The 24294-nt window shown below is 48.0% G+C and overlaps 1 protein-coding gene across 6 annotated transcripts in view; it reads left to right on the top strand.

Annotated features, from left to right (window-relative positions):
* Nucleotides 1-24294, top strand: part of LOC144791764 (disintegrin and metalloproteinase domain-containing protein 28-like) — a 3516669-nt gene that overhangs the window by 1376750 nt on the left and 2115625 nt on the right. For all 6 annotated transcript variants that reach the window (XM_078666532.1, XM_078666533.1, XM_078666531.1 and 3 more), the window contains 2 exons: nt 15858-16027; nt 16545-16629. In XM_078666532.1, the coding sequence (XP_078522658.1) occupies nt 15858-16027; nt 16545-16629 (255 nt within the window). The remainder of the gene's footprint in view (nt 1-15857; nt 16028-16544; nt 16630-24294) is intronic.

Genomic DNA, 24294 nt, shown 5'->3' with positions numbered 1-24294 from the left:
ATTGGTAAAATCTAGATTAGACTGAAAGACAAAGTCAAGGGAGATTTATGGTATGCCCCAACGGATTTTGAGAAACAATATGTGGCAAAAATACCACAGTATAAGGGTCCTCGACATAAAGCATTTATGAAAATGAATGATATTACAGGTGGATCTGAAATACATGCCTCTGTCCCTGTGCAGTGGCATAACATTAGCACCAGCCGGGCAGCCCCCTCCGGCACTGTGCATGTGTCTACAGCGTGTGGCCCCCAATTTACTTTGCAGGGGAGCCCCTCAAGTTTAGTTAAGCCACTGACCCTAGCACACCTGGCAAACCTCCAATATAACAGCACCCATCTTGTTTCAAGCCATGGGATTAGTATGCAGCAAGTTGGTCTAGTTTTTTTTTTTTCCCCAAGACCTTTATTGTACTTCACATTTATACACCGCGTCTGGCCTACAACCCCTTGGGCCGGCCGCAACGTAGTCACAGTTTTTCAGTCAATCAATAATAACACGGCCCATGAGCCGACAACCCTGGGGTACGGCGGCATTCCATAATCATGAGAGTACATAAGACCCAGAAGGATCATGAATCTAATTGGGTCCATTTTCTATTTTTAAATTAACTAAACTTGTTTGTATTGCAGCAAATAGAGAAGACGACATAAACAGTCATGTGTGTAGTGTTGTGAAAATACGTAGTGCAGAAACAGGTAAGTCCCCATCGAAAAGCCTTCTGCAGTCACATGCTAAATACCGGAATGAGCCAGAAAATAAAAACCCACCGTACAGCACTGAATCATGGGGAGGAGACTCTTAGTCCAAAAGGGCCTCGTCCGAGTCAATCTGGGGCGGTTCACAGATGTCTCCTCTGAACTTGTTCCATGCCTCCCAGATCTGCCCCCATTACCTGGGGCATCCCCGATGTACAAACACCGCTTTCTCGGCAACCATCGCTACGTCCATGTCCCTACACCAGTCCCTCAGCGTAGGTGAAGCTTCAGCACCTCACAGCCTAGCTATGTTTCGTTTTGCCACCATCATCCCCAGCATGGTCAGTCCTGCTGGCGAAGAGTCAAATCCGTTGCGTCCCATACGTTTAACAGGCAACGCCGGGGTTCAGGCAGCAGGGAAACAGCCATGGTTTGAGATATGGTGCGCATCACAGCGGCCCAGAACATAGCCACTCGACCACAGTCCCAAATAGTATGGTAGTACGTTCCCCTCTCCCCGCATCCACGAAGACAGTACTCGTGGGAGGCTTTCCCTATCTTATGCAATACTGTTCTGGTGTAATACGTGCAGTGCAGTATTTTCAGCTGTACCAACTTAAGTCTGGAGGGGATCGCCGTTTCCCGCGGCGAGGAGATAGCCTCCTGCCATTCTGAATCCTCAAAGTCGCCCACATTGGTCGCCCAGCTCAGCCGTAAGCTAGCCAGCCTGTCCGGAAGATTGTTTACCAGCTTTCGATATGTGAAGGATGTTGCTTTGCAGGGCATGTGTTCTGTTAGCAATCTATCTTCAAGAGGAGTGGATTCCTGTAGGACTGTCTCTGCCGGGATGGCTGTCTGCAGAGCATGTCGGATTTGCATGTACCTGTAATGTTCCGACTGTGACATCTCATATTTGGTTTGTAAAAACGCGAAGTCCACTACCCTGTGTTTCTTCCAAAGGTCTCCCACAACTGATATTCCTATGTTGTCCCACGCCTGGAACCCTTTACTGTTGCAAAGGAAACCTAGTCTGTATGAGTCCCACAATGGTGTCATTTGCGTGATTGTGTTAGCGCATTGGAGGTGCCTGTGTGCCTTGTACCAGAGGTGAATCGTGTGTTGCGTCGGTCCAATCAGGTCAGAAGGCATACTACGGCTATAAAAGTTTTGCAACAAACCCTTGGGTTCCAAGCAATGTCTGTCAGCTAAATAAGCGGGTTCAGTTTGCGGGGAATGCAACCAGTAGTTAATCTGTTTGAGATGGGCCACCCAGTAGTATAGTTCTATATTTGGGAGTGCTATGCCACCATCATACCAGTCCTTCACCAGTTTGCATTGTGCTATCCTTGCCGGCTTACCGTCCCACAGCAAAGCTGAAACCGCAGAGGAGATCGCCCTGAAGTAGGAGGGGAGGACCGGGAATGGTGTATTTTTGAGAATGTACAGGAAGCGGAGAAGCATCATCATTTTGAACAGTGCAGCTTTACCAAGGAGAGTGAGAGGGAGGGAACGCCATACTGTTACATCTCGTTTGAAACGGTCCAGTGGGGGTTTCAAATTAAGGGCGTAGAATTCGTCCGGGTCTGACGAAGCATAAATACCCAGGTATTTAAACGCCGCGTGAGTGTAACTCAGGGGGCAGCTTGCTGGGAGCTACGGTGGGTGGCCTACAAGAATGTATAGGACCGCAGACGTTAAGAAGCTCGAGAATCGACTTCTTGGGGGAGGTGAGATAAAGAAGGATATCGTCTGCGTAGAGAGATATCCGATCTTCCCACGTTGGTGACCATCGGATACCCTTAATAGATGGTTCCAATCTGATCCAAATTGCCAACGGTTCAAGGACTAGAGTAAACAGTAGGGGGAGAGTGGGCAACCCTGCCTAGTCCCTCGACCGAGCGGGAAGACCCTAGAGATGTGGCCATTCGCCACCACCTGGGCCAGGGGTCCCGTATAAAGTAATCGAATCCAGGCGCAGAACTTGGGGCCAAAGCCCATACGCTGAAGTACAGCATATAGGTAGGGCCATTCTACGGTGTCAAATGCCATAGTGGCGTCAAGAGAAAGTAGAACAGCTGGTTCCTTTATACTGTCCTGGCAGGCCAAGACAGCCTGCAGACATCGTAGGTTATGCGACGTATTCGAGATGGCACAAAGCCAGACTGATCTGGATGCACCAAGGTAGAAAGGTGCGGGGCCAATCGTTGCTCTAATAAATTGGCTAGGATTTTTGGTTCCGTATTAATCAGAGAGATAGGGCGGTAAGAGGCGCAAGCCTCAGCCGCCTTACCGGGTTTATGGATTGGAATAATTGTGGCGAGGCGCTGATCTCTAGGGAGTTCACCCGCTTCCAGACTGTCGGCAAACATGTTGAGGAGATGGGTGGCCGTGATTTGAACCGAGTTCTTGTACAGTTCCATTGGGAACCCGTTGGGGCCCAGTGCTTTGCCTGATGCCAACGCATAGGTTGCCTCTTGTAATTCTTCCACTGTAATATCTGCCTCAAGTTGGAGCGCCGCTTCCGGGGAGAGGCCAGGAATGGTCAGATCTTTAATATAATCATATGCCTCCTCGATCGAGTACTGCGCCTGGGAGGTATATAGTGTTTCGAAGTGATCCGCGAGTAGGTCGACTATGGTCTCGGGATCCGAGGCCGCACGACCAGAAGGTGATGTCAACTGCGAAATGACTCTACCCGCTCTCTCCTTTTTGTCCAGCCAAGCCAGCATCTTTCCGGCCTTGTCACCTAGCTCGTAAACCCTATGACGGGTGGCCTGAATCGTGTTCAGCACCATTTCTTTCTGGTATGTCATCCACTCGGTGCGCCGTAGCCGGACAGCCTGGGCAGCCGCGAGGGACGGTCGAGTCTCCTGCTCCCGGAGCGCAGTGTGAAGCGCCTCCTCTAGAGCGTCAAGTTCCTGTCGCTGTGTTCGCTTGTGGTCCGCAACGGAGGCTATGGCCTGCCCGCAGAGGACCGTTTTGTAAGCCTCCCACAAGGTACTGCGTGAATCTACCAATCCAGAATTCTCCTGGAAATATTGTTCAGTAGCCCTGGTTAAACCTTTCAATAGAGAGGGGACCTGCAGGTAGCTCGCATGGATTGGGAAAATTCGGCCTCTATGGGGGCGGTGATTCGTGTATGTGAGTCGCAGTGGAGAGTGATCAGATATTCCCCTAGGGCGGATGTCTATCTCCTCAATGCCCTGCAGCCCGTCCCCAGACAGCAAAAGGTAACCTATCCGTGAAAGGCAACCGTGGGTAGCTGAGTAGTAAGTATATTGTCTATCGTAAGGGTGTTTGTATCTCCAGCAATCCGTGAGTCCCAGGGCGTCAAGTAGTCCGAGGAGTCGTCCGGCTCCCCGCACCGATGCCGTAGGAGGGTGTCTATCGAGGTCTTGATCAGCAATGTCATTGAAGTCGCCCCCCCATCACCAGTGTAGCGTTCGGCAGAGTCAAGAGAAAGGCTGTGAGGGCCGTGTGCGCTGTGGCATGTAGGCCCGGCGGAATGTACACGGACACAAAATTGAAAAGCTGGCCCTCCCACTGCACCGTTGCCGCTGCAAAGCGTCCCTGCGTATCTACACGTGTCTGCTGTACCACCAACTGAAAGTTCTTTCTTATTAGTATCCCTGTCCCCCTTGAACCCGAAGAGAAGTCAGCATGCGCAATGAACTTATATCCCCATCTATCCATTGCCATTGATGCCGAGCCCACCAAATGAGTTTCTTGCAGTAAAACAATGGCCGGGCCACAACGCTTTAGATATTGCAGCACTAGGCCACGCTTCACCTTGTCCCCCAAACCCCGAACGTTCCAGGTCAGGACTGTTAAAGCTGACTGGCGGGTTATGCAAGTTTCAGGAACATCCGGCGCCTGTGCAGCCATCTATCAGTGTACTTAGAATCGCGTGGGGTGAAACCTGTAGTGCCTCTACGTCAGGAAACATGTCATCGTCAGTGCAACACAAAGGAAAAAACAAAAAACAAAAAAAGAGCAACCCAACCAACCGTCCTCCCTTCCCCCCCTCCCTGCCTCCCTGCTTAGCGGACCTTCAACTGCCCGCCTCCCCAAATGAGCAGAGCGCTTAACCATCCAAACCCTCCCTTCCTCCCCCCTTCCTGCCTCCCTGCTTAACGGGCCTACAACCGCCCGCCTCCCCAACATAGCAGAGTGCTTAACCCATCCCTTAAACAGTTTACTTGCGCGCTTGGGTGGAATGTCCTCCTCAGCAGGCGACCTCCCTGCCGACCTCCCTGCCCTCCTCCGGGCTCGCCAGGCCAGTGTCCAAGTGTGCCTATTTTGCAGAGTTCTTTAGTTTACAGCATATTGTCCAAACACCGATACATCAGGCTTCCACTCCTCCTGCTGCTCCCTGGACGTCGGGCGTAGGTGATCTAGTCACTCCCCCCCCCTTCCTGACAGTTGTGATCCCGTTTGACTATGGTCCTGGTGGTTTCGAGGGGGTTTGTTCGAGCGGTGATTCTTTCCTGCAGGCCTCCATCCTTCCAACCAGTCCTGTGCCATTTCCGGCGTTTCAAAAAACCAAACCTTGTCCTCCGCTACCACCCTAAGGCGTGCCGGGAACCGCATCGAGTAGGGCAGTTCCTTAGCCCGCAGCACCCTCTTAACATCTAGGAAAGTTCTTCTCCTACGTGCATCTTCGGCAGTGTAGTCTGGAAAGAAGGCGATCGTGGAGTTCTGGATTTGAATGGCCGGAGAGACCCTCGCTGCTTGCAAAATTGTATCCCGGTCTCGGAAATTGAAAAGTCTAGCCAGGACTGGTCTCGGTGATGCCCCTGGCTTTGGCTTCCCACCGGGTACCCTATGGGCCCTCTCCACCGAGAAGAAGTGCGAGAGGCCCTTCGGGTTTAACTGCGTTTTAATCAAGTCTTCCACGTAGAGATCCATTGCCCCTTTTCCTTCCGATTCCGGAATTCCCAAAATTTGGACGTTGTTTCTCCTCGAGCGCCCTACCTGATCATCCATCTTCTCTCTGAGGGATTTGTTCTCGGCCACCATCTTCTCCATTGCCACTTGCAGCTCGGATACGTCCTCCACCAAGGATTTTGTCACCACCTCCACTTGCTTCACTCTCTCATTCATTTTTTGGAGATCTGCTCTGATCAGGGTTACCTCTGTAGCCGTAGATCCTACCGTGGTTTGTACCTGTGTCAGTGCATGCATCACGTCTTCTAGTGTCGCCTTTTTCGTCACGTCCCCTTCCTGTGTCTTCCCCGTGGAGCTGCGGGGTTCTGCCTGGCGAGGGTTAGTTTTCTCGTAGGCGAACTTGTCTAGTTTAGCCTGCGTTGAATTATGTTTGGGTCGTCTGCCCGCCATTGTCGTTCTTGAGGTCACCTCACACCCTTGCCGTGTGCCTGCCGCGCCCTTAGGCTCCTCCTGTGAATCACTTCGTCTCCTCTCCAATCGCAGCCTACGGGACGTTGAGTGCCGCTGCTCGCCAATGCAAGGCGCGGAATGAGTCTGTACTGGTAGTGTGTGCCGTGCTTCCTATGTACGCTTCTCCCCTCAAGGTGGTAGTATGACAGTGACGCTCTCGTCGCTATTCTCTAGCGTCCCTGTGCCTGCGCGTGGTTATGCTACTTGCAGCGTGGCAATCAGCAGCTGCCCGCCCAGGGCATTGATCTCCGTCGCCCCTCACGCTCCTCTTCTAGGCTCCTCCATGAGGTAACTTGCCGGTATACTGCAGGCGATGCCAACCGTCCCGTGGTCTCAGCCTTATCACAGGAGCAGCCACTGTTTGAACGGTCAGTTGCCACCCGCCTGCATCCCACCCCTCTTCGGGCCTAACAGTGCTTCCCAACTCTGACCTGGGTGATGTTGCTGCTTAATACTGCATGGCCCGGGGTCCAGAGCACCGGGGGTCCAGCCAGCGGCCAAACACGATTTGGGCGAGTTGCCCCATCACTCGTGATTGCAGGTAGACACAGACCTCCACCGCCTCAGTCCGCCCCTGTGCCTCTGTTCGTGCCTCTCCTTACCCCTCCGGTAGCCTCTCCACAGCACCGGGAGGGTGGGGGCCCCAATACCGCTGCGCTCCTACTCCTCTCTCCGGGCGGGCCGCGTCTCTCTCCCTCCTGTCTTCTGGGAGTCTGGAGCGTCACTGCTGTTTCCAGCCTGCTCACCAGTCTCTGCGATGCGCCGCTCCCTCCGGTACACTCAGGTCCACGGCCGGTGGTGTTGCGGTTTCTTCTGTCACCAGCGTCACCCTCCGTCCCAATTTCAGCGACACTTCCGGCACCGGCTTCCCTTTCCCTCCTCACTTCCCCCCGGGCACTCTCGAGGGACAGTCCGCTGCCTGCCGCTTCCTCTAGGCCTTGCGTCACCGGAATCCAATTGTAGCGTTTTTCGGTGTCGGCCGATTTGCACGTCTACTCCGCAGGGCACCGCTCGGTGCTCGACCCGATTCGCCCCTTCGGAGTGTCTTCAATGACGGATTATTGTGCCGGATAGATGTGGGAGATTGCCTCGCTCCCGGAGCTCCTCAGCTAAGCGGCCGCCATGATCGGCTGCCAGCCACGCCCCCCAAGTTGGTCTAGTTTTTAAAGCTACAACCCTTTCCCATAGCTGCATATAAAAAGTCTCAGCAAAGGGAATTGATAGCCGTTTTGATGTCCATAGACCACACCAGGGCTTTTAGAAAATTCCTCAGGGAGCTTCTCAATACCTGTAGAAGGCACCTTATGTTGGGACAGTTGCTGCGCTTAGGCATGAACTCGTTTTGATCAGGATGAATTATGCTCCCAATGGTGGGTAATAACCTGTACACAAGGACCCTGCTCAAAATCTTGTCATTAACTTTAAGCATTAACAGTGGCCTAAAGGAGGACACCTGAGACATATCTTTATCCTTTTTAAGTAACAATAATGTTGTTGGTAAGAGCCCTACCCTTCTGGATGCATTATACATATCAATGAGGTTAGGGATGAGAATATCAGCATATGTTGAGTAAATCTCAAGAGGAAGGCCACCTAAACTCGAAACATTTCTACTAATTCATTCCTGTATGGCTGCCCTTATCTCCTGCACTGCTATCTCCATTCCCAATGTATCCTCAACTTCTGAAGAGTGCCTCAAAGGTTGATCATATATATGTAGTCTGTTAGTTTCTTACCATCTACAGCATCCCCAGTGGTGTAGTGACTTAATTTCCGCTTGAGAATATACCATCCTGGCATCGTCCAAGTGAATGCTACAGGTTGGGAGATTGCTTTTGTCTTGCGAGATCAGCCATGCAAGCAACCACCCAGTTTTCTCCCATTCGTCTTGTGCTCTCCTGATATTGGCTTTATAGTAATAAATCTTCAGGCGTTCTATCGGTAGCAAGAGTTTTTCTTTCACTAAGAGAACATGGCCCCTGCTCATCAGTGACTGGGGCAGTACCCTCTCTAATGCATCCAGGCATACCACGTGTTGCTTGATGTATTCTTGGAGTTGGGTCCACTTTATCTGCTATACAGTGGCCGATAACCAAAGTTTTAAAGGTCTTTTACTGTTCTCCTTTAGGAGAAGCCGTCCCAGTATGCTCCGAAAAATAGTTGTGTATTATGTCCCCTAGCAGTGTTTTAAAGACAGGGTCTTCTAACATATCTGCCCTTAGCTTCCAAGTTGGAATAACTGCCCTGGGAGTACACCACCCTAGAGATAATGTGTGAAAGGTTACAGTCCGAGTATGTTCTAGCTAAGTATTATGCATGTGTGAGCCTGGGAGCAGCAATGACCTAGCACAGGAGTGTATCCAGTTGGACATGCAGATCGTGTATTTCAAAATAATATGAAAATGCTCTGATCTGCAGACTGTGTGTTCTCCAGGAGTCTGTCACCTCCCATAGTGTCTTCCATTCTGTGAAAGTTTTGAGCAATTTCCTTGTCCCAGCCATGAGAAGGGTAGGGTGCCACCTATCCAGCTACACATCTCTTACAGTCATCTCCAATTATATACGGTTGCTACAACACTGTTGAGAGATGTGGGACCAAGCCATTTAAGAAAGCCTGCTGAACTGTATTTGGGGAAAATACACTTATATTAACGATATCCCTTCCATTAAGCCCGCCCCATACTACTGTGTATCTACCGTTAGTATCCAATGCTTTGGTTGAAGGCTGGAAGGGTACGCCAGAGCTCTCCCACATCAGTACCTCGTTAGCGAATGCAAGCATGGAGTATAATACAAAATCCCATGCTACCTATTCTGTAGTGCAAGACCCTCTTTCTCACTAAGATGTGTCTCTTGCAGGAAAGCTATCTGTGCTTTCCGATCTCTTAATGTAGGCGTGTACATTACATTGTTCACTATGGGTGCTAAGCCTTAACATTCCATATAATGATCTTTATACTCCTCATGGACTGACATCTCACAAGCATTTCATTCAGTGACGTAACAAAACTTAAGGGGGCCCCCCTGCAAAGTACATTGGAGGCTGCACGCTCTGGACCCAGTGAGAAGCTCTCAAGCCCAGGGCCTGATGTCCATGCACAGTGCCGGAGGGGGCCGCCCGGCGGGTGCTAATGTTATGCCACTGCACAGGGACAGAGGCTTGTATTTAGGATCCACCTGTAATATCATTCATTTTCATAAATGTTTTAGATCGAGGATCCTTGCAATGTGGTATTTTGGCCACATATTGTTTCTCAAAATCTGTTGGGGCTTACCATAAATCTTCCTTGACTTTGTCTTTCAGCCTAATCTAGATTTTACCAATTTTTCATGTGCAAAGTGCTTCAAACGCAGTGTTTGATTCTACTTTGTCCCTAACGTTCTGGGGAGAACCCCAAACCTTGTTTCAAAACATTGATTAAATCATATTTATTTAAACAAATTTTGCAGTTTAATTGTGCACCTAAAAAAGTATTTGCGATTGCCGCAGATTTCCCTAGAATGCAACTGAGGGACAGCAGGATACACAATCTTCTGTAATGTTGTTTAAGCTCCATCCAGTTTTTACCAAACACACTGGACAATTGTGTTTACAAATGCACCATTATCACAAAATAGGTAAAGTAATAACAGGCCACTATCCAAAATAATAAAATGCTTTACACATGTATTATCGTTCTATGTTGTTAACTGTTTTAAAAAATCCAAGCTGAGAATCACCCTTCCATCTCCTCCTGACCCCCCGTTTAATTTGGTGTTGCTGGCGGCTGTGCTCCCCAAAACCTACAGTCCTGGCTAGGGGCATGTACGTAACCTTGAGGACTCTGTATCTCATCTGTCCTAACCTGGCTTCTTGACCCCTCTGTCAATCCACTTCTGGCTATAGCTTGAAGCCCCGACTGTACTTCTCCAAGCCAGAAACCTCCAACTTGCAATCTAGAGGGCCTCGCATACCCCATGCATAACTCCAGGCTAGTCTTTCACTCTGTTCTGCATGTCGCTAGATGTACTTCCCAACGCCATGCTTGTCCCATCATTACACTGCATAAGTTACTTAAAACAGAGAACATCTGGCTCATTTATACACACCTTATGCAAAATGAGCTCATAATTCTTGGGGCTGGAGTTTACATTTGCATTTCTTGTCCAAAATAAAAACATCTGCTATGGGCAATTAAGATACTGGAAGCTCCGGCTATGCTGTAATAGGTGTCACAAATTGCAAGTGACTTCAAAGTAAATGGAGAGGCAGCGGGCGCTTGTGGAGCACAGTACACACATGTGCATAGTCAGATGCACAAAATTGCATACAAAAATAACTGACTACTCATTTCCTCAAACCAGAAACTGCCAGCCTTCAATGAATGACACCCATGCTTCATCAAAATTAACCGCTACGTATCATGCAGATTTAACCACCCATTTAACATCAGACCGCTTAATTAGTTGTATGTATGTATATAATTCTGAATGCCTCTCTATTTACCTTACATATGGGCTGGGGAAGGATTTCAAACTTTCCTCATATTATTATAAATCCAATACTACAAACAATTTACGCAGACAGACATAGTTGCCTCTAAAGCTGCTAACCTACATGCGCCGGGACATGGGGATGGAAGAAGGGCTGCGTAGACTAGGCCATATGATGCTTGATATTTAGTTTTACAAATGTGGCCACTTAAGGATTGTTGCTCTTCGGTTGGACGGGTTTTAACAACTCATTCAACAGTAAAACACCTGAAGTTCCACTGAGTAGTTGGTGTGAAACCCGAGCAGTGGTTAATGACTTGTGAATGTTGTGGTGCACATTGCCGGTACGTGTGCGCAGGAGCGTAACTAAAACGAACCGTTCCAAAATCTAGTCAGTGGGTGTTCAGTGCTAAGGGGGCCCCTGGAGCGAGGGGGCCTCCTGCACTGCGGGGCTGCAGGGGCCTTTGTTACGCCCATGATTTCATTGCATAAGACCCATGACATGCCCAAGAGCCATCTTCATGTCTAGTTTTACAACTCACCTCTATTATTTCCAAAAAACATGCACAACAGAACCAACAACTACCCCAACATTTCCCACTGAAGACAATCACAATGGTGCATGTCATCCAAACGAAATAAGTAACAACTCTGTAATCCACTCACTAGATTAACATTACTGTACACTATCCATAAGTGCTATGAGAGGGGAGTGGGAGATACAGAAGAAAAGATCAAATGTAAAAGAGAATCGCTCTGCCCTCAGCCACCCAATTTCTTTGCTAATGTGTATATAAAAGTATATGCCCACTGCATAAGTCAGTAGAATAGCGGAAGCCAGCCAGGTTCAGCTATTAGTTACATAATTATTTCAGCTCATCTACGGTGCCAGGCATGACCCTGGGTAGGACTACACTATTTTCAGAATGTGAGCTATCAACTGCATCAGGTTTCTACTCCACACCCAGAACTGCATCTGTATTTGCTCCACTTTCAGGACCTCTAAAATGGGATGTTGCCTCAAGTGCCCTCAATGGCTCCATCCCAGCCTGCTGTTTTGACGAGTGAGTCCCCTGACTCTTTCATGATTGCTCCTGCTTCCGAATCTGCAGCTTGGGATGCACTGAGTCCATGGGCAGAACCCCCTTGTAACATAAGTGTCTAGCTAGTCATTCCTTTTTGTTGGATTAGTCAAGAAGAACATTTTCCCTGCCACCTTAATCTTCAGGCACACTGGAAACATTAATGCATATTGGACTCCAAGCTCTCTCAGTTTCTTTTTCACACACATGAATGACGCTCAGCTTTGTTGTACCTGTGCTGTATGAATGATCCAGGTAGAGTGAGACCATGGCATTACAAATGGCAAAAGGGTCTGCTGTGCGCTCTTGGTATAGGATGATTTCATCACAATCCCGAAAGGCAGCAGTCGTGCTGGGGTGCCTCAAATTATGGAGATCTTCCAGGCACCCCAGCTCTCTCAAGTGCCTAAAATCTGGAAAGGCCCTCAGAAAGCACCACCTCCTAGAGTCACTGTTCCAGATAGGAAATCATGGAGGCACCGTCCATGCTTTCAGACATGCCCGCTACTCTTATATTGTTGGCCTGAGAACATTCCTCTTGGTTTTCAATTCTATCTCCCAAAACTTGCAATTGCATGATAATTGTGGCCATTGGTGCTTCATGAGCTCTCCTTGTAGGTGCCAGCTCTGATATTTCACCTTCATCTTACGTACATGGTCTGCAATCTTCCTTTAGTCTTCCCTCATCAAGCAATATCAACCACTAAATTGTCTATCTTGTCTTTTAAAGAATCCCTGGTGGAGCTAATGGCCGTTCTAGTTTTCAGAGGGCCTGTCAACCAAATGTTGTCTTGATCACACTGTGGTTTACCTATGTTTTCAGAGCTGGAAGGCTGTCCGGACATCCCAGGGAGGCACCTGCACTTTCTGTGTTAGATTCACTGGTTGCAGGGGAAGGGAAGTGTTAGTGTTCATGCAATCAAGATCACACCCTGATATGTGCCCCCAAAAAGCAACATAATGGTCCATCAAGCAGGGACTCCCACTATATAAGCACTTTAGGGCCTGCTCCTGGTAAGCTACAGTGATCTTTGTGCTTTCAAATTGCCCTCTCAAATTTACAGTGCATGCCTGAGCTTCAAAAGTCAGTATGGGCAGGCACATTGAAAGTAAGTAGTTGCAACACCAAGACACATTCCTCCAGTTGAAGGGACAGTTGAAATGAGAATACTTTACCCATGAAGTTAGGAGACCTGTCTGGAGCTTCCAGATTTTAAGCGACTATGGTTTAGGTGGGCCGGCCAGTAGCAGCATTACAAAGGTCCTCGTGGGCTGACTGTTACCTGTTTTGTAGAAGATAGGCCTCCTTGCCCCCACCACTCGGCCTCTTCCTCACCGCTGCGGAGTGGCCAGCATGCAGCTTTACGCACACACCCCTGAGCTGATGCTCTCCTAAGGACCTGTTCCTAAGCAAGTGTTTGGATGAGCGCCCCATCTTGGTATCATTGCACTAGCCCGGGCACTGCGCTCCCTTGCAGTATGACCGAAACACCTGCGAGCACACTGGCTACCTACTGGTTACTTCCCCTCCTGAATATGCACACCCAATAGGCAGTGTACCGACGTATTATTTATGTGGGGCCTAGGGTGGCCAGTAGCGGCACCTGTTCTAGTATACCGGTTATCTCTGCCTCCCTGGGTAGAGAATTAGGTATAGTAGATAAGAATTAGGGTAAGTGGATGAAAAGAAGGGAGGATGAATGAGAAGCAAGGATGAGAAAAAGGGAATAGGTATGAGAAGTGAAAGTGACATGTATGATGGATGAAATGTTGATTATGAGAAGTAGGGATGATGGACGAGAAGTAGGGATGATGGATGAGGAATTGTGATGACATTTTCTACTCTACTTCAGAGATATCTGTACAGGTAGTGGCTTGAACATTAACGTAGCCAGGACAAAGTTTATGACTTTTAGCCAACACCCATCTTTTAAGGGGAAAATACTTATGAGGGATTGCCCACTTGAAAGAGTGAACTCATTTAATTATTTTGATATCACCATTTTTCTCGAGTGTGTCTTGCAAGTCACACATTGATACTCTCACACTCAAACAGAGACATATTACAGGGGTTATGAAAAAAGAGCACTGCAAGTCCTAACCAATTGATCCACTTCTTGAGATCTACGAGGTTAAGGCTGTGGGTTTAGCTCTTTATGGCTCAGAACTATGGGGATTCTCTGATCTGACTGCCCTATCCAGTTCAGAGAATACATTTTTGAAGAGCATAGCTCACCTTCCTATAAGCACCCTGCTTGTCCCTTTATTTCTTGATTTGGACAGGAAGGCTATAGCAAGGAAAGCTGGATTGCGGCCTCTCTTATTCTGTAGGGGGTTTTGGTTGACCCCGGAATTATTTCACTATGTGAATGCACTCCAAGTTATTATAGTCTCCAATAGGTTTAATGACATGGTCTGGCTGCAGCAAAGCAAAACACGTTACCCACCCTGGGCTTGAAGGAGCTCTGGGAAAGTCCATCTAACCATTTTCGATCTTCGAGAGAGTCCTTAAAAAGGCAATATTGGTCTTGGTTTGATGTTCGCTCAGCTGAAAACTCATCATTGTCTAGAGCTTTTCTAGATTTTAAAAGTTCTAGTTATTCTGAGCCCTTTTGGGATATTATTACCATTCCTCTGGATAGGAAGCTATACTTTCAATATTTCAGGGCTGGTACTTTACCCCTGAAATCGTTTACGCATATATGGGTCTCAAATGATGGATTTTCATGCCCTGTTTACAATGCTACAGTTGAATCTCTAGCCCATGCTTTATTGCTTGTCCCAGCTATGACAAACCACGAAGAAGATGGATCATGCCTATTTGTATGCATCTGGGCATACATAGTTGCGGTATAGGTCTCAGGATTCTGAGATTTGACCCTCACCCATTATATGCTAGCTCTGTTGCCAAATTCTTGGGCTTCATGTGGCAAATGGGAAGACAGACTGTTAATTCTTAGCATTGATAGGGGGTGTGGGTTGATTGTTGGCCTACTGTATTGTACAAGATGTGTAGGGAACAAGTTAATTATGCTGTTTTAATATAGTACTGTACTGTGTATCCTCTTCAGCATAATGGATTTGTTAGATTGTAGTTGATTGAGTTAAAATGTACTTATATCAGTTTTATGGCTTGGCTCTTTTTTACACCTATCATGTAATTTTAATGCTTGATTATTTTTAACTTGACTATTAGACTGAGAAGCAGGGATGTGAAATAGTGAGTAAGGATGAGAAGTGAGAGTGACATGCATGGATGTTGGATGAAAAGTAGATTATGAGAAGCAGGGATGATGGATGAGAATTAGGGATGATGGATGAGGATTGTGGTCAAGAATTAAGGATCAGGGATGTGAAGTAGGGTGATTGAGGAGATGTAGCAATGAGAAGTAGGAATGATTGATTAGCAGTAGGAATGAGAAGTGATGATTGTTGATGGATGAGAAGTAAGGATGATAGATAACTGATGAGAAGTTGGAATAATGGATAGTAAATAGAAAGTAGTGATGAGATGTAGGGATGATGGATGGGAAGTAGGAATGATGGATAAAAAGTATAGATGCTTGACAAGATGTAGGGATGATAGATGACAATTAGGGATAATGCTTGTGTAGTAGGGATGAGAGGTAGGCAGGTGGATGAGAAGTATAGATGGGAAGTGGGCATGAATATAGGAGGGAGACTTGGGGCCTGATTAGGATCTTGGTGGACAGAGTTGCTCCGTCATAAACGTGATGGATATCCATCTGCCATATTACAATTCCATTATATCCTATGGAACTTTTAATTTGGGGGACCAGATATCCATCACCTTTGTGACAGAGTATTCCATCCGCCAAGATCGTATTCATGCTCTAAGGAATGATGGATGATGGATAGGGATGTTAAGTATAAATGGCAGATAAGAAGTAAGAATGATAAGAAGGAATCATGGATGAGAAGTAAAAATGAGAAGCACGGGTGATGATGGATGAGAAGTATGGTGTTGAAGTAGCATTGAGAATTGAGAACGCATTAATGAGAATGTCATACAGTGGATATTGCACAGAGATAATATCAACAACTAACAATACAAGAGAGAATTCAGACTAAAATAGATTTTACTAATCATACTACAGTGACTCAATAGTTGATGACTACACATGCAAAGCAATTTCCTCAAGAACTTTTGAACAAGTTAAGGATAAGCTTTATTGTTATTTCCTAGGTTTATAAAGCTCTAAATATATTTGTGGCATTGATTGGCATAGAAATATGGTCTACGAATGATGCTATAGAAATGACTTCAAATTCTCGCGAGCTCCTGAATAGATTCTCAAAATGGAGAGCAGGACAACTGCTGAAGGGGAAAAAAAACGACCAGGCCCATTTACTCTCGTAAGTTTCAATAAATGTGGCTTTCTGTCTACAGATGGAAAATGTGTTTAAATATTCCTGTTTTATCAGTTCAATGATCAACAAATGTGACCAGTTATAATCAATGCCATATATACTACATCTTGATAGGCGCAAGACATAACAATACATATCAGCAGGTTTTAGTTTAGTGTGAAATACTTTCCAAGGATATTATTATGCATGAGTGTTATTAGGGACATATATCATTTTCAACATTTTGGCTTGAGATGTTTCATTTGTGTTATATTGCGGTGTGGGGGGGGGGTCTTACATTTAAGTAGATCCCACTCTTTAAAGATTCTCTCCACGGATCTCTAAGCTAACAGTATTTAAATGTATATTTTATATTGAATGCTCATACAATGCCTAGTATGCCATTAGTATGCAGCACTCTTGTTTTCTCTGTATCATGTTCTACCAACATATTGTATTTCCAGTCCTCCTGAATTGTTTGCTCACTACAACAACTAACTGTACGTATAACGTTTCTCTATAGGAATGTTGACTTTGAAGGACTACCGGTTGGTCTGGCATTTGTTGGAGGCATGTGTAGTCAAGGCATTTCGACTTCAATTATTCAGGTATGCTGACCCTTTCTCCAGAGTTTTGCAAAAGGTGTATTTTGAACAGGAGCAGGCAAGCAAGCAATTTAAATAGCAAATACTTTGGATAATTCTCTCCTTTTATGGACTTTGGTTCTACCCAACTGAGGCACACAATGGACTATAAAAAACAGATTTTTTTTCTGACAGTGTTTAGGTTTACAGGGAAATATGAGGTTTAAAGCCTTAATGACCAATATGGAAAACCTTTTATGTCAGCTATATACATGTGCCATATAAAAGGAGAAGAGTGCATGGAGATTAGTTGACTGAGGTTGACAGAGTACTGTTCTTTTATTACCTAATCGAAAGTATGAAGGGCCTTAACAAGCAATTTACTATTTGAGTAGGTCCTTCTGCCTCTGCACAATACCATTGAGATAAACATGCACAATTTGTTGCATCATTTACTATAGTCTTAGAGCCCCATAAATCACCCAATGAAGATAAATTGACCTTGCTAATAGAAGACACATTTACTATGTTGACTACTGTAGCTGCAAAATTCTGCAGTTGGAAATATTGCTGAGAATCTCTCCATTATGTGATTTCCTACGAATCTGAGTGAAAAGCTGGCCCGGTTTTCGATTTTATGTAACAAAATTGTTTTTGGCTGGACATCACATTTTGAAGCCTGGATCTTTTAGTCAAACTCTGACTGGGTACATAACTCTGTCTTCTTTTATGTATGAGTGTGGGTTATATATAGCCAGCGAAACTGCAGTTTGTAATGTCTTGTCTGGAACAGTACATGACTCCTGTACTTTTTATGGTTCGACAGGAAGACATTTTGGGAATCCTGTGGTTTCAAAAATAGTCATTGACTGAGTCATCTGTTCACATGGGCCCCGATTCACAAAAAACCTCAGCACTCATGGCAGAATCTCCGTAATCAAAACTGTAATGCAGAGTGTGAGACCTGGCACCTTGGCGTGAGTCTCCCTTCAACTTTTTTGCTGATGTGCCTCAGATGTCTTGCTGGTGTTAGCTGCTCAGGGCATTGTGCCACTGCCAACCACAGTGCAAGTGCTCCCTATAAAAAGTGTACCTGTAATTGATTTCCATGATTGGCTTATTTGGTTTACTGTCAGTCCCCAGTAGAGTGCACCAGGAGTGCCAGGGCTTGTCAATACAAAGGCTGTTGGTGGGCTGGTAAAATGTGTCTAGGGTCTGCCATTGCAGAACCTGCGTGCAGTCTGGTACTGTCATGCTGACTGCGCTAGTACACCTACTTGCCAGTCCCTAAACCTTCCCTTAACTTCATATTAGTCACCCCTATGGTAGGCCCACGGGCAGGGTGCATTGTAAGCATAAGGTAGGACAAGCCCTGATGTGTGTGGCATGTCCTAATAGTGAATTACAGCCATTTTCGTTTTCCACTATTGTAAGGCTACCTGTTCTCATAGGCCAGAATGGGCTGCTGGAATTATTACACCCTATAATCCCAGCAGGCTCAGGGAACATGGTAGAAGGTTAAGTTTAGTTTGCCTGAACTCAGAATAATAAAATACTTCTTTTAGTAAAGTTTTTTTTAATATCCTGTGTTTGCAAATGCTACTTTTAGAAAGTTAGCATTTTCTTGCCTGACCATTTCAGCCCGCCTCTGCTAGGATGTGTATCTGCTGTCTGGTTTCTGTGAGTGACAGGGCTGGGGAATTCCAGGAGACAGTCTCGGCTGCCAGGTGGTGAATAGAGGGATTACCCCCAGGATACGTGGGAGGAGTGCCCCTTGACTCTGAATAGGGCTGTGCTCTGCCACCAGAATGCTTACTCCACCTTCTGCTGATCGTCTGCTGTCTCTGCCCTGCACCCTGAAAGAAGAAGGCAGCTTCCTGTAAACAAAGTGCTCCAAAACTGGGTTGAACCAGGCTCAGGCCCCCTGGCATGCAAAGACAAAAGCAACTGTGTATAAAAGTAGGAGCCCTGCTCCTAAACATTAGATCCTGTTTTGACCACGAAGAACCTCTGCCAGACTAGGAGGACCAGGAGAAGCTGAAGGAGGAAAGACTGTCCCTGACCTGGGGGACTGGCCTGCAGTTGGTGCCTTGCTGAAGAAAGGAGAGGAAAAGACCAGAAAGGACTTTGTAGCTTTTGTGCCTAAAACAATCTCCAAGGGCTTTGAATTGAGCTTGCCCCCTTGAAAAGAGTCCCAAGACCAATGGACTCTATCTGCCTTCCCTGCCAAGTTGCTGTGACTTGTCTGATCTCCTTGTGCCGCTGGAGCCCCGCCTGAAGTGTGCCTCGCTCGCCCCCCTCTGCAGCCTGTGCCTTGCCACCCCTGCCTCGAGCCGCGTTCGCTTCGCTGGGACGCCCGCGCCCTGCCCCCCTCCTTTCTCTGAGCCGCACGCCTTTGGTTCGCCCCTGCCGCTGGAAGAGTACGGAGCCCCCTTTGGGAGGCGAGAAACACCCTCACACTTGAAGCGTACCGGCCGCCTCCCGCCCGCTCCGACCTGCTGAGGAGATCACCCGCATTGTCTACGGAAACCTGAACGAAAGATACGGTCCGTACCTCCGAGGCGAAGCACCGCACCAAGAGAAAGCCGCTGGTACCCTCTGTACCCGCCACTAGGTGCCGCATCGTACTTGCAATTCGCTCCGAACTCCCCTGTGGCTCCAACCCGTCTGGTACGGTACGTACCTGAAGCGCCCATCGGACCGCCCGCACCCACGGTACAGTCCCCCCATCAGCGCATACTAAAGACGTACGCCTCGTCCAGATGCCTCGCTCCTTGAAAGCCTGCGCCCCGGATCGTCTGCCCCCTTCTCCGCAGTTCCGCTCAGTCGCCTCGTCCCTCGAGGCCCCCTTCGAGCCGGACTGCCCGAGAGCCCCCGCAGACCTCGTCCCGGGCCCGCCTTCCTTGGGGTCGCGCCTGCACACCCAAGACTTCCGCCCTTTTCAGGTACGGTGCGACTCGGACCGCAGGGTCCGCAACGTTAATTTGACACTAGCAAGAGGTATGAACTGACTAAAAAGGGGTCACCCACCTCGTGCACAACGCACAAGACCCCGAACTGAACATTCTTAAGACACTCCAAGAAACGCTTGTTACTTCAGGATACTGTGGCCTAACTTTTACATCGATAATATGGTCTTGTGATAAATCTGCATAGCAACTATTTTTATATATAAAGTACACGTATTTTCCTAAATACCGCCTTGTGTCTATTTGTGGTGGGTCTTTGATATTGCTGTATGTGGTCATAAATGTTTAACTGATGTAGCGCCCTGAGGATTAGCCTTGTCTGCTCGCGCCAAGCAACCTAAAGGGTGGACAGCGGTTGTTCTTAAGGAGTAGTTCCCTTGCCCTGACTGGAGGAGAGGGTCCCTGTTTGTCACAAGTGCATACCTGTGCCAACCAGAGACCCCCAATTCTAACATTGGAGGCAGCAGAAAGGATTGTCGAATTTGCATTTATGATTTATATAAAGTAAATTACTGATCATCACCTAGTGAGTGCAGACCTATAACGCAGCCACAGACCTATTGATTTTTATCTTTGCTGAAAGAACTCCATTGTAATCTTAAGCATGCCTGGTTCTCTCCCTGCGGGAAGGGCAGCCTCTGTGATCTCCGGAATGGATGACGTAGATTGAGGAGAGGAAGGACTTCAGAGCTACAAAGTGGAGCAGTTGAAAGGTTTCTGCTTAAAGTTCAGAGTCTCCCAATCAGGATGTAAAAATAGGACCCAACTCATAAAGGCGCTGAGGGCCTGGAAAAAGTCATGGGAACCAGAAAATGCGGTGGTAGTGGAACCACCAGAAAGCCTTGTTGATGTTGTTAGGGTCTTGTCGCCAGAGGAGCTAGCAGACAGGAAAGAAGCCCGAGCACATGAAATGGAGCTGGAAACATTGAAAATCAATGGACAATTGGAGCTAGAGAGCAAGAAAATGGCTATGGAGGAAAGAAGAATCCAAATGGAACATGAAGTGAAAATGAGGGAGATGGATCTGAGAGTACCTACTCCCTCTGGTGGCAGCACAACGCCGGTGCAGGTAGAGTCAAGGGTGTACATGCCAAAAGATGTGGTAAAGGAATACTTTAAGGGGGATGACATAGGGCAGTGGTTCAAGGCCTATGAGGTAGCCATGTCTTCCCACCGGGTCCCTGAGAGAGATTGGGGAGCCGGGTTCTGGGGGCGGTTCCTTAGCGAAGGGCGGGACACCCTGCTAGATTTGCCCTCTGAAGTTTATAATTCCTATCCCCATATGAAGGAAGCCTTGATGACCCGGTTTGGGTTAACTCCTGAAATATATAAACAGAGGTTCAGGGGTCCTAAGATTCCTGGGGGTACCTATGTGGAGTATGCAACCTTTTTCTGCAGCGCATTGGATGGTTGGGTGAAGGGTAGCAAAGTGAATGATTTTCAAGGGCTTCTTGATTTAATGGTGTGGGAGCACTTGTCTAGTAATTGTTTTCCTGAGCTATGCCAGCACCTGATTGATAGCAAGCTGACTAACCCTAGGAAGCTTGCTGAGGAGGCGGACCGCTGGCTCAGTACCAGGGTCCACTAGGGTCCAGTGGGAGTCTCAGCCAAGGGTGGGCAGGGTCCACAGCAGAAGAGTGGGGGGGACAGGGGTAAACAGAAAGGGTTCCAAAAAGGCCCCCAAGGTAATCCCCAAGGGAAAGGTTCTCAGTCTCCCCCACCCCAGAAGCAGACCGGGGCCCGACAGGTAAACCTGTTCAGAGAGGGCCCATCAACTATTACAGGTGTGGTGACCTGGGTCATTTTGCCACTGATCCTAAGTGTCGCCTGTTTGGAAAACACACACCCCCTGGTGCTCCACCCCGGCAAATAGCTAGTGTTAATTTTGGGGAGGAAGTAGCTGTCCAAGGGGGGGGGATCCTGTTCAGATGACCCTACTCTCCCTAGGAGACAGTGAGATGGTCCCTGAGAACTATCTGCTCTCCAACACTAAGAAATATGGGCAGGTAGTGACCGTCAATGGGAAGAAGGTTGAGGCTCTTAGAGACACAGGAGCCAGTATGACTGAAGTCCGGCAGCACCTGGTGTCTTAAGAGCAGGTTGTACCCATGCCTACTGCAGGGTTGTCAATGCTGACAACTCAGAAAGTCGTTGTCCAATGGCTCAGGTTCCTTTTGTGTGGGTGGGGGGTCTCTGGTACTCTGCAGGTTGCTGTGAGAACTGCCATGCCGGTAGACTATCTGCTAGGGAATGATTTGGAGAGCTCCCCTTGGGAAAAGGTAGAGAAGACAACTCACCTGAGGATGGTGGGTTTACCTGACTGGGCGTGCGTGACCACCCGGTCAATGGCAGCCAGTAGGGGTGTACAAGAGGTCCTGGAGCCTGAGGGAGAGGACCAGGAACCGGCCTTAGAAGGAGGGCGCAGGAGGCGTGGGAAACCGGCCCCTGAAGTTCCCACGGCCCAGGAGGAAGTAGACCTTGAGGGGGATGCCCTGGAGCCTACCGGGGAACAGATAGCCGAACTGGGGGACTTGTCTGAGCTGACCCATTGGCCGCAGGAAGGAGGCCCCTCGAGGGAGGTATTCTGCAGGGAGCAGAAAGAATGCCCTTCTCTCGAGGGTCTGCGGCGGCAGGCTGCAGACCAGGCCAATGGTGATCAGTCCGGTACACATTTCATTTACTGGGAGAATGACCGCATGCATTCAGAGCCTAAGGTTGCTGAACCTGGGTCAGCCCGTGCGCTGGTGGTACCCCAGAATTTCAGAGCCTTCCTACTGGGGCTGGCTCACGATGTACCCTTAGCAGGACATTTGGGGCAGGACAAGACCTATTTCAGGCTTGTCACCCTTTTTTATTGGCCCAAATGCACAGGAGCTCAGATGCTCACTGTAGGTCATGCCAAACTTGCCAGGCAAGTGGTAAGAGTGGGAGGAAGCAGAAGGTTCCTCTCCTGACCTTCCCTGTGGTCAGTACCCCATTCCAGCGAGTGGGCATTCACATTGTGGGGCCACTGGACCCCAAGACAGCCATGGGCAACAGGTTCATCCTGGTGGACCATGCCACCCGGTACCCTGAAGCCATCCCTCTATGGACAGTGACGGCCCCCGTGGTGGGACGGGCACTGATGGGAATTTTCTCCAGAGTGGGATTCCCTCTAGAGGTGGTGTCTGACAGGGGCACCAATTTCATATCCAAGTATATGATGTCCCTTTGGCAAGAGTGTGGTGTAACCTACAAATTTACCACCCCTTACTATCCCCAAGGAAATCGGTTGGTTGAGAGATTCAACCGAACTCTGAGGGGCATGATATGGGTCTAGAAGAACCCATGAGGCATAAGTGGGACGTCCTCTTGCCATGCCTTCTCTTTGCATACCGTGAGGTGCCACAGAAGTCTCTAGGGTTCAGCCCCTTTGAGCTTCTGTATGGCCACCCAGTGAGAGGACCTCTGAGTCTGGTTAAGGAAGGCTGGGAGCAATCTCCCAGGAAACCTCTGCAGAATGTATATAGTTACATGCTGGCTTTCAGAAACCAGACTAGGCGATTCAGGCAACTTGCTGAGGCAAATCTGGAAGCCAGCCAGGAAGAGATGAAGCGGTGGTACGACCAGAATGCCACTTTGGTAGAGCTTCAACCTGGACAAAAGGTGTGGGTCTTGGCCTCAGTGGAACCTTGTGCACTTCAGGATAATTGGACAGGTCAATTTGAGGTTGTGGAGCGCAAAAGTCCTGTCACCTACTTGGTGCACCTGCAGTCTCCCAGGAACCCCTTGAGGGTCCTACACAGCCTTAAGCCCCACTTGGAGAGCCTCTTTCTGACCTCCTGGTAGCCTCAGAGCGAGATGGGTCAGTGAATGGAGTTTACCTCTCACCCACCCTGACCCCGGGAACAACAGAATGACTGCCGCCAACTGCTGGGACTGTTTCCTGATCTGTTCTCCCTGGTTCCTGGTGTCACAGATTGGTGCGTCCATGATGTGGATAATCAATGGGTAGCGGGTGATGCACAGCAGTATTAGAAACAGTTTTTAATTAAGTTGAAAAAATGTCTTGGGTGCTCGCGTGGGTAGTGTCTCCGTCCGAAACACAAATGAGAACTCTCAAAAGTAGTGTATGCATATGCAATGCTGATACATCCCCACATGCGGCACACCGGATAAAGAATGCTTCAATGATTAGTCATCCAGTATATCGTGTTTATTGAGGCTAAGTTCATCCTCAAAACAAGGTTGATATTATATTCATATCAAACATATGTTCATATTTGTTTCCAAGATGAGGAACAATCAAGATAGGCAACTCCGATGCATTTCGGGCAGTGCCCTTTCTCAAGGAGTGCTGAAAAGAAGACAGGCAGGGGTCAGGATCGGGTATTGAAAAACCAAAAGTGAAAAACGCGTAAATTAACCGCATGATTTAACAAAGACTAAAAGAAAAACACAAGAAAGTTAAAGTGCCGATCAAGTAGTGAGTCCGTGTAAATTACGACAACAACTGAAGGCAAGTGAAGGGTCGTGTGTAATAGTGCACTAGAAGCAAAGTGTGCTCATAACGAATACGGGCGTGGAGGGTAGGTTCACAAGTGCGAGGTGAAAGAATTAACTTACTTGAGGTTCGATATAACGCAGCGCGTTACTAGCGGGTTCTGAAGCATGCCAGGAACGCTACAGGGAAGTCTCGGAAGTGACGACAGATGAGGTCGAGGGTGGAAAAATAAAATAA

This window comes from Lissotriton helveticus, chromosome 11, assembly GCF_964261635.1.
Source record: "Lissotriton helveticus chromosome 11, aLisHel1.1, whole genome shotgun sequence".
NCBI lineage: Eukaryota > Metazoa > Chordata > Amphibia > Caudata > Salamandridae > Lissotriton > Lissotriton helveticus.
The sequence above is the reverse complement of the archived record's forward strand: the minus strand, read 5'-3'. Positions and strand labels throughout refer to the sequence as shown.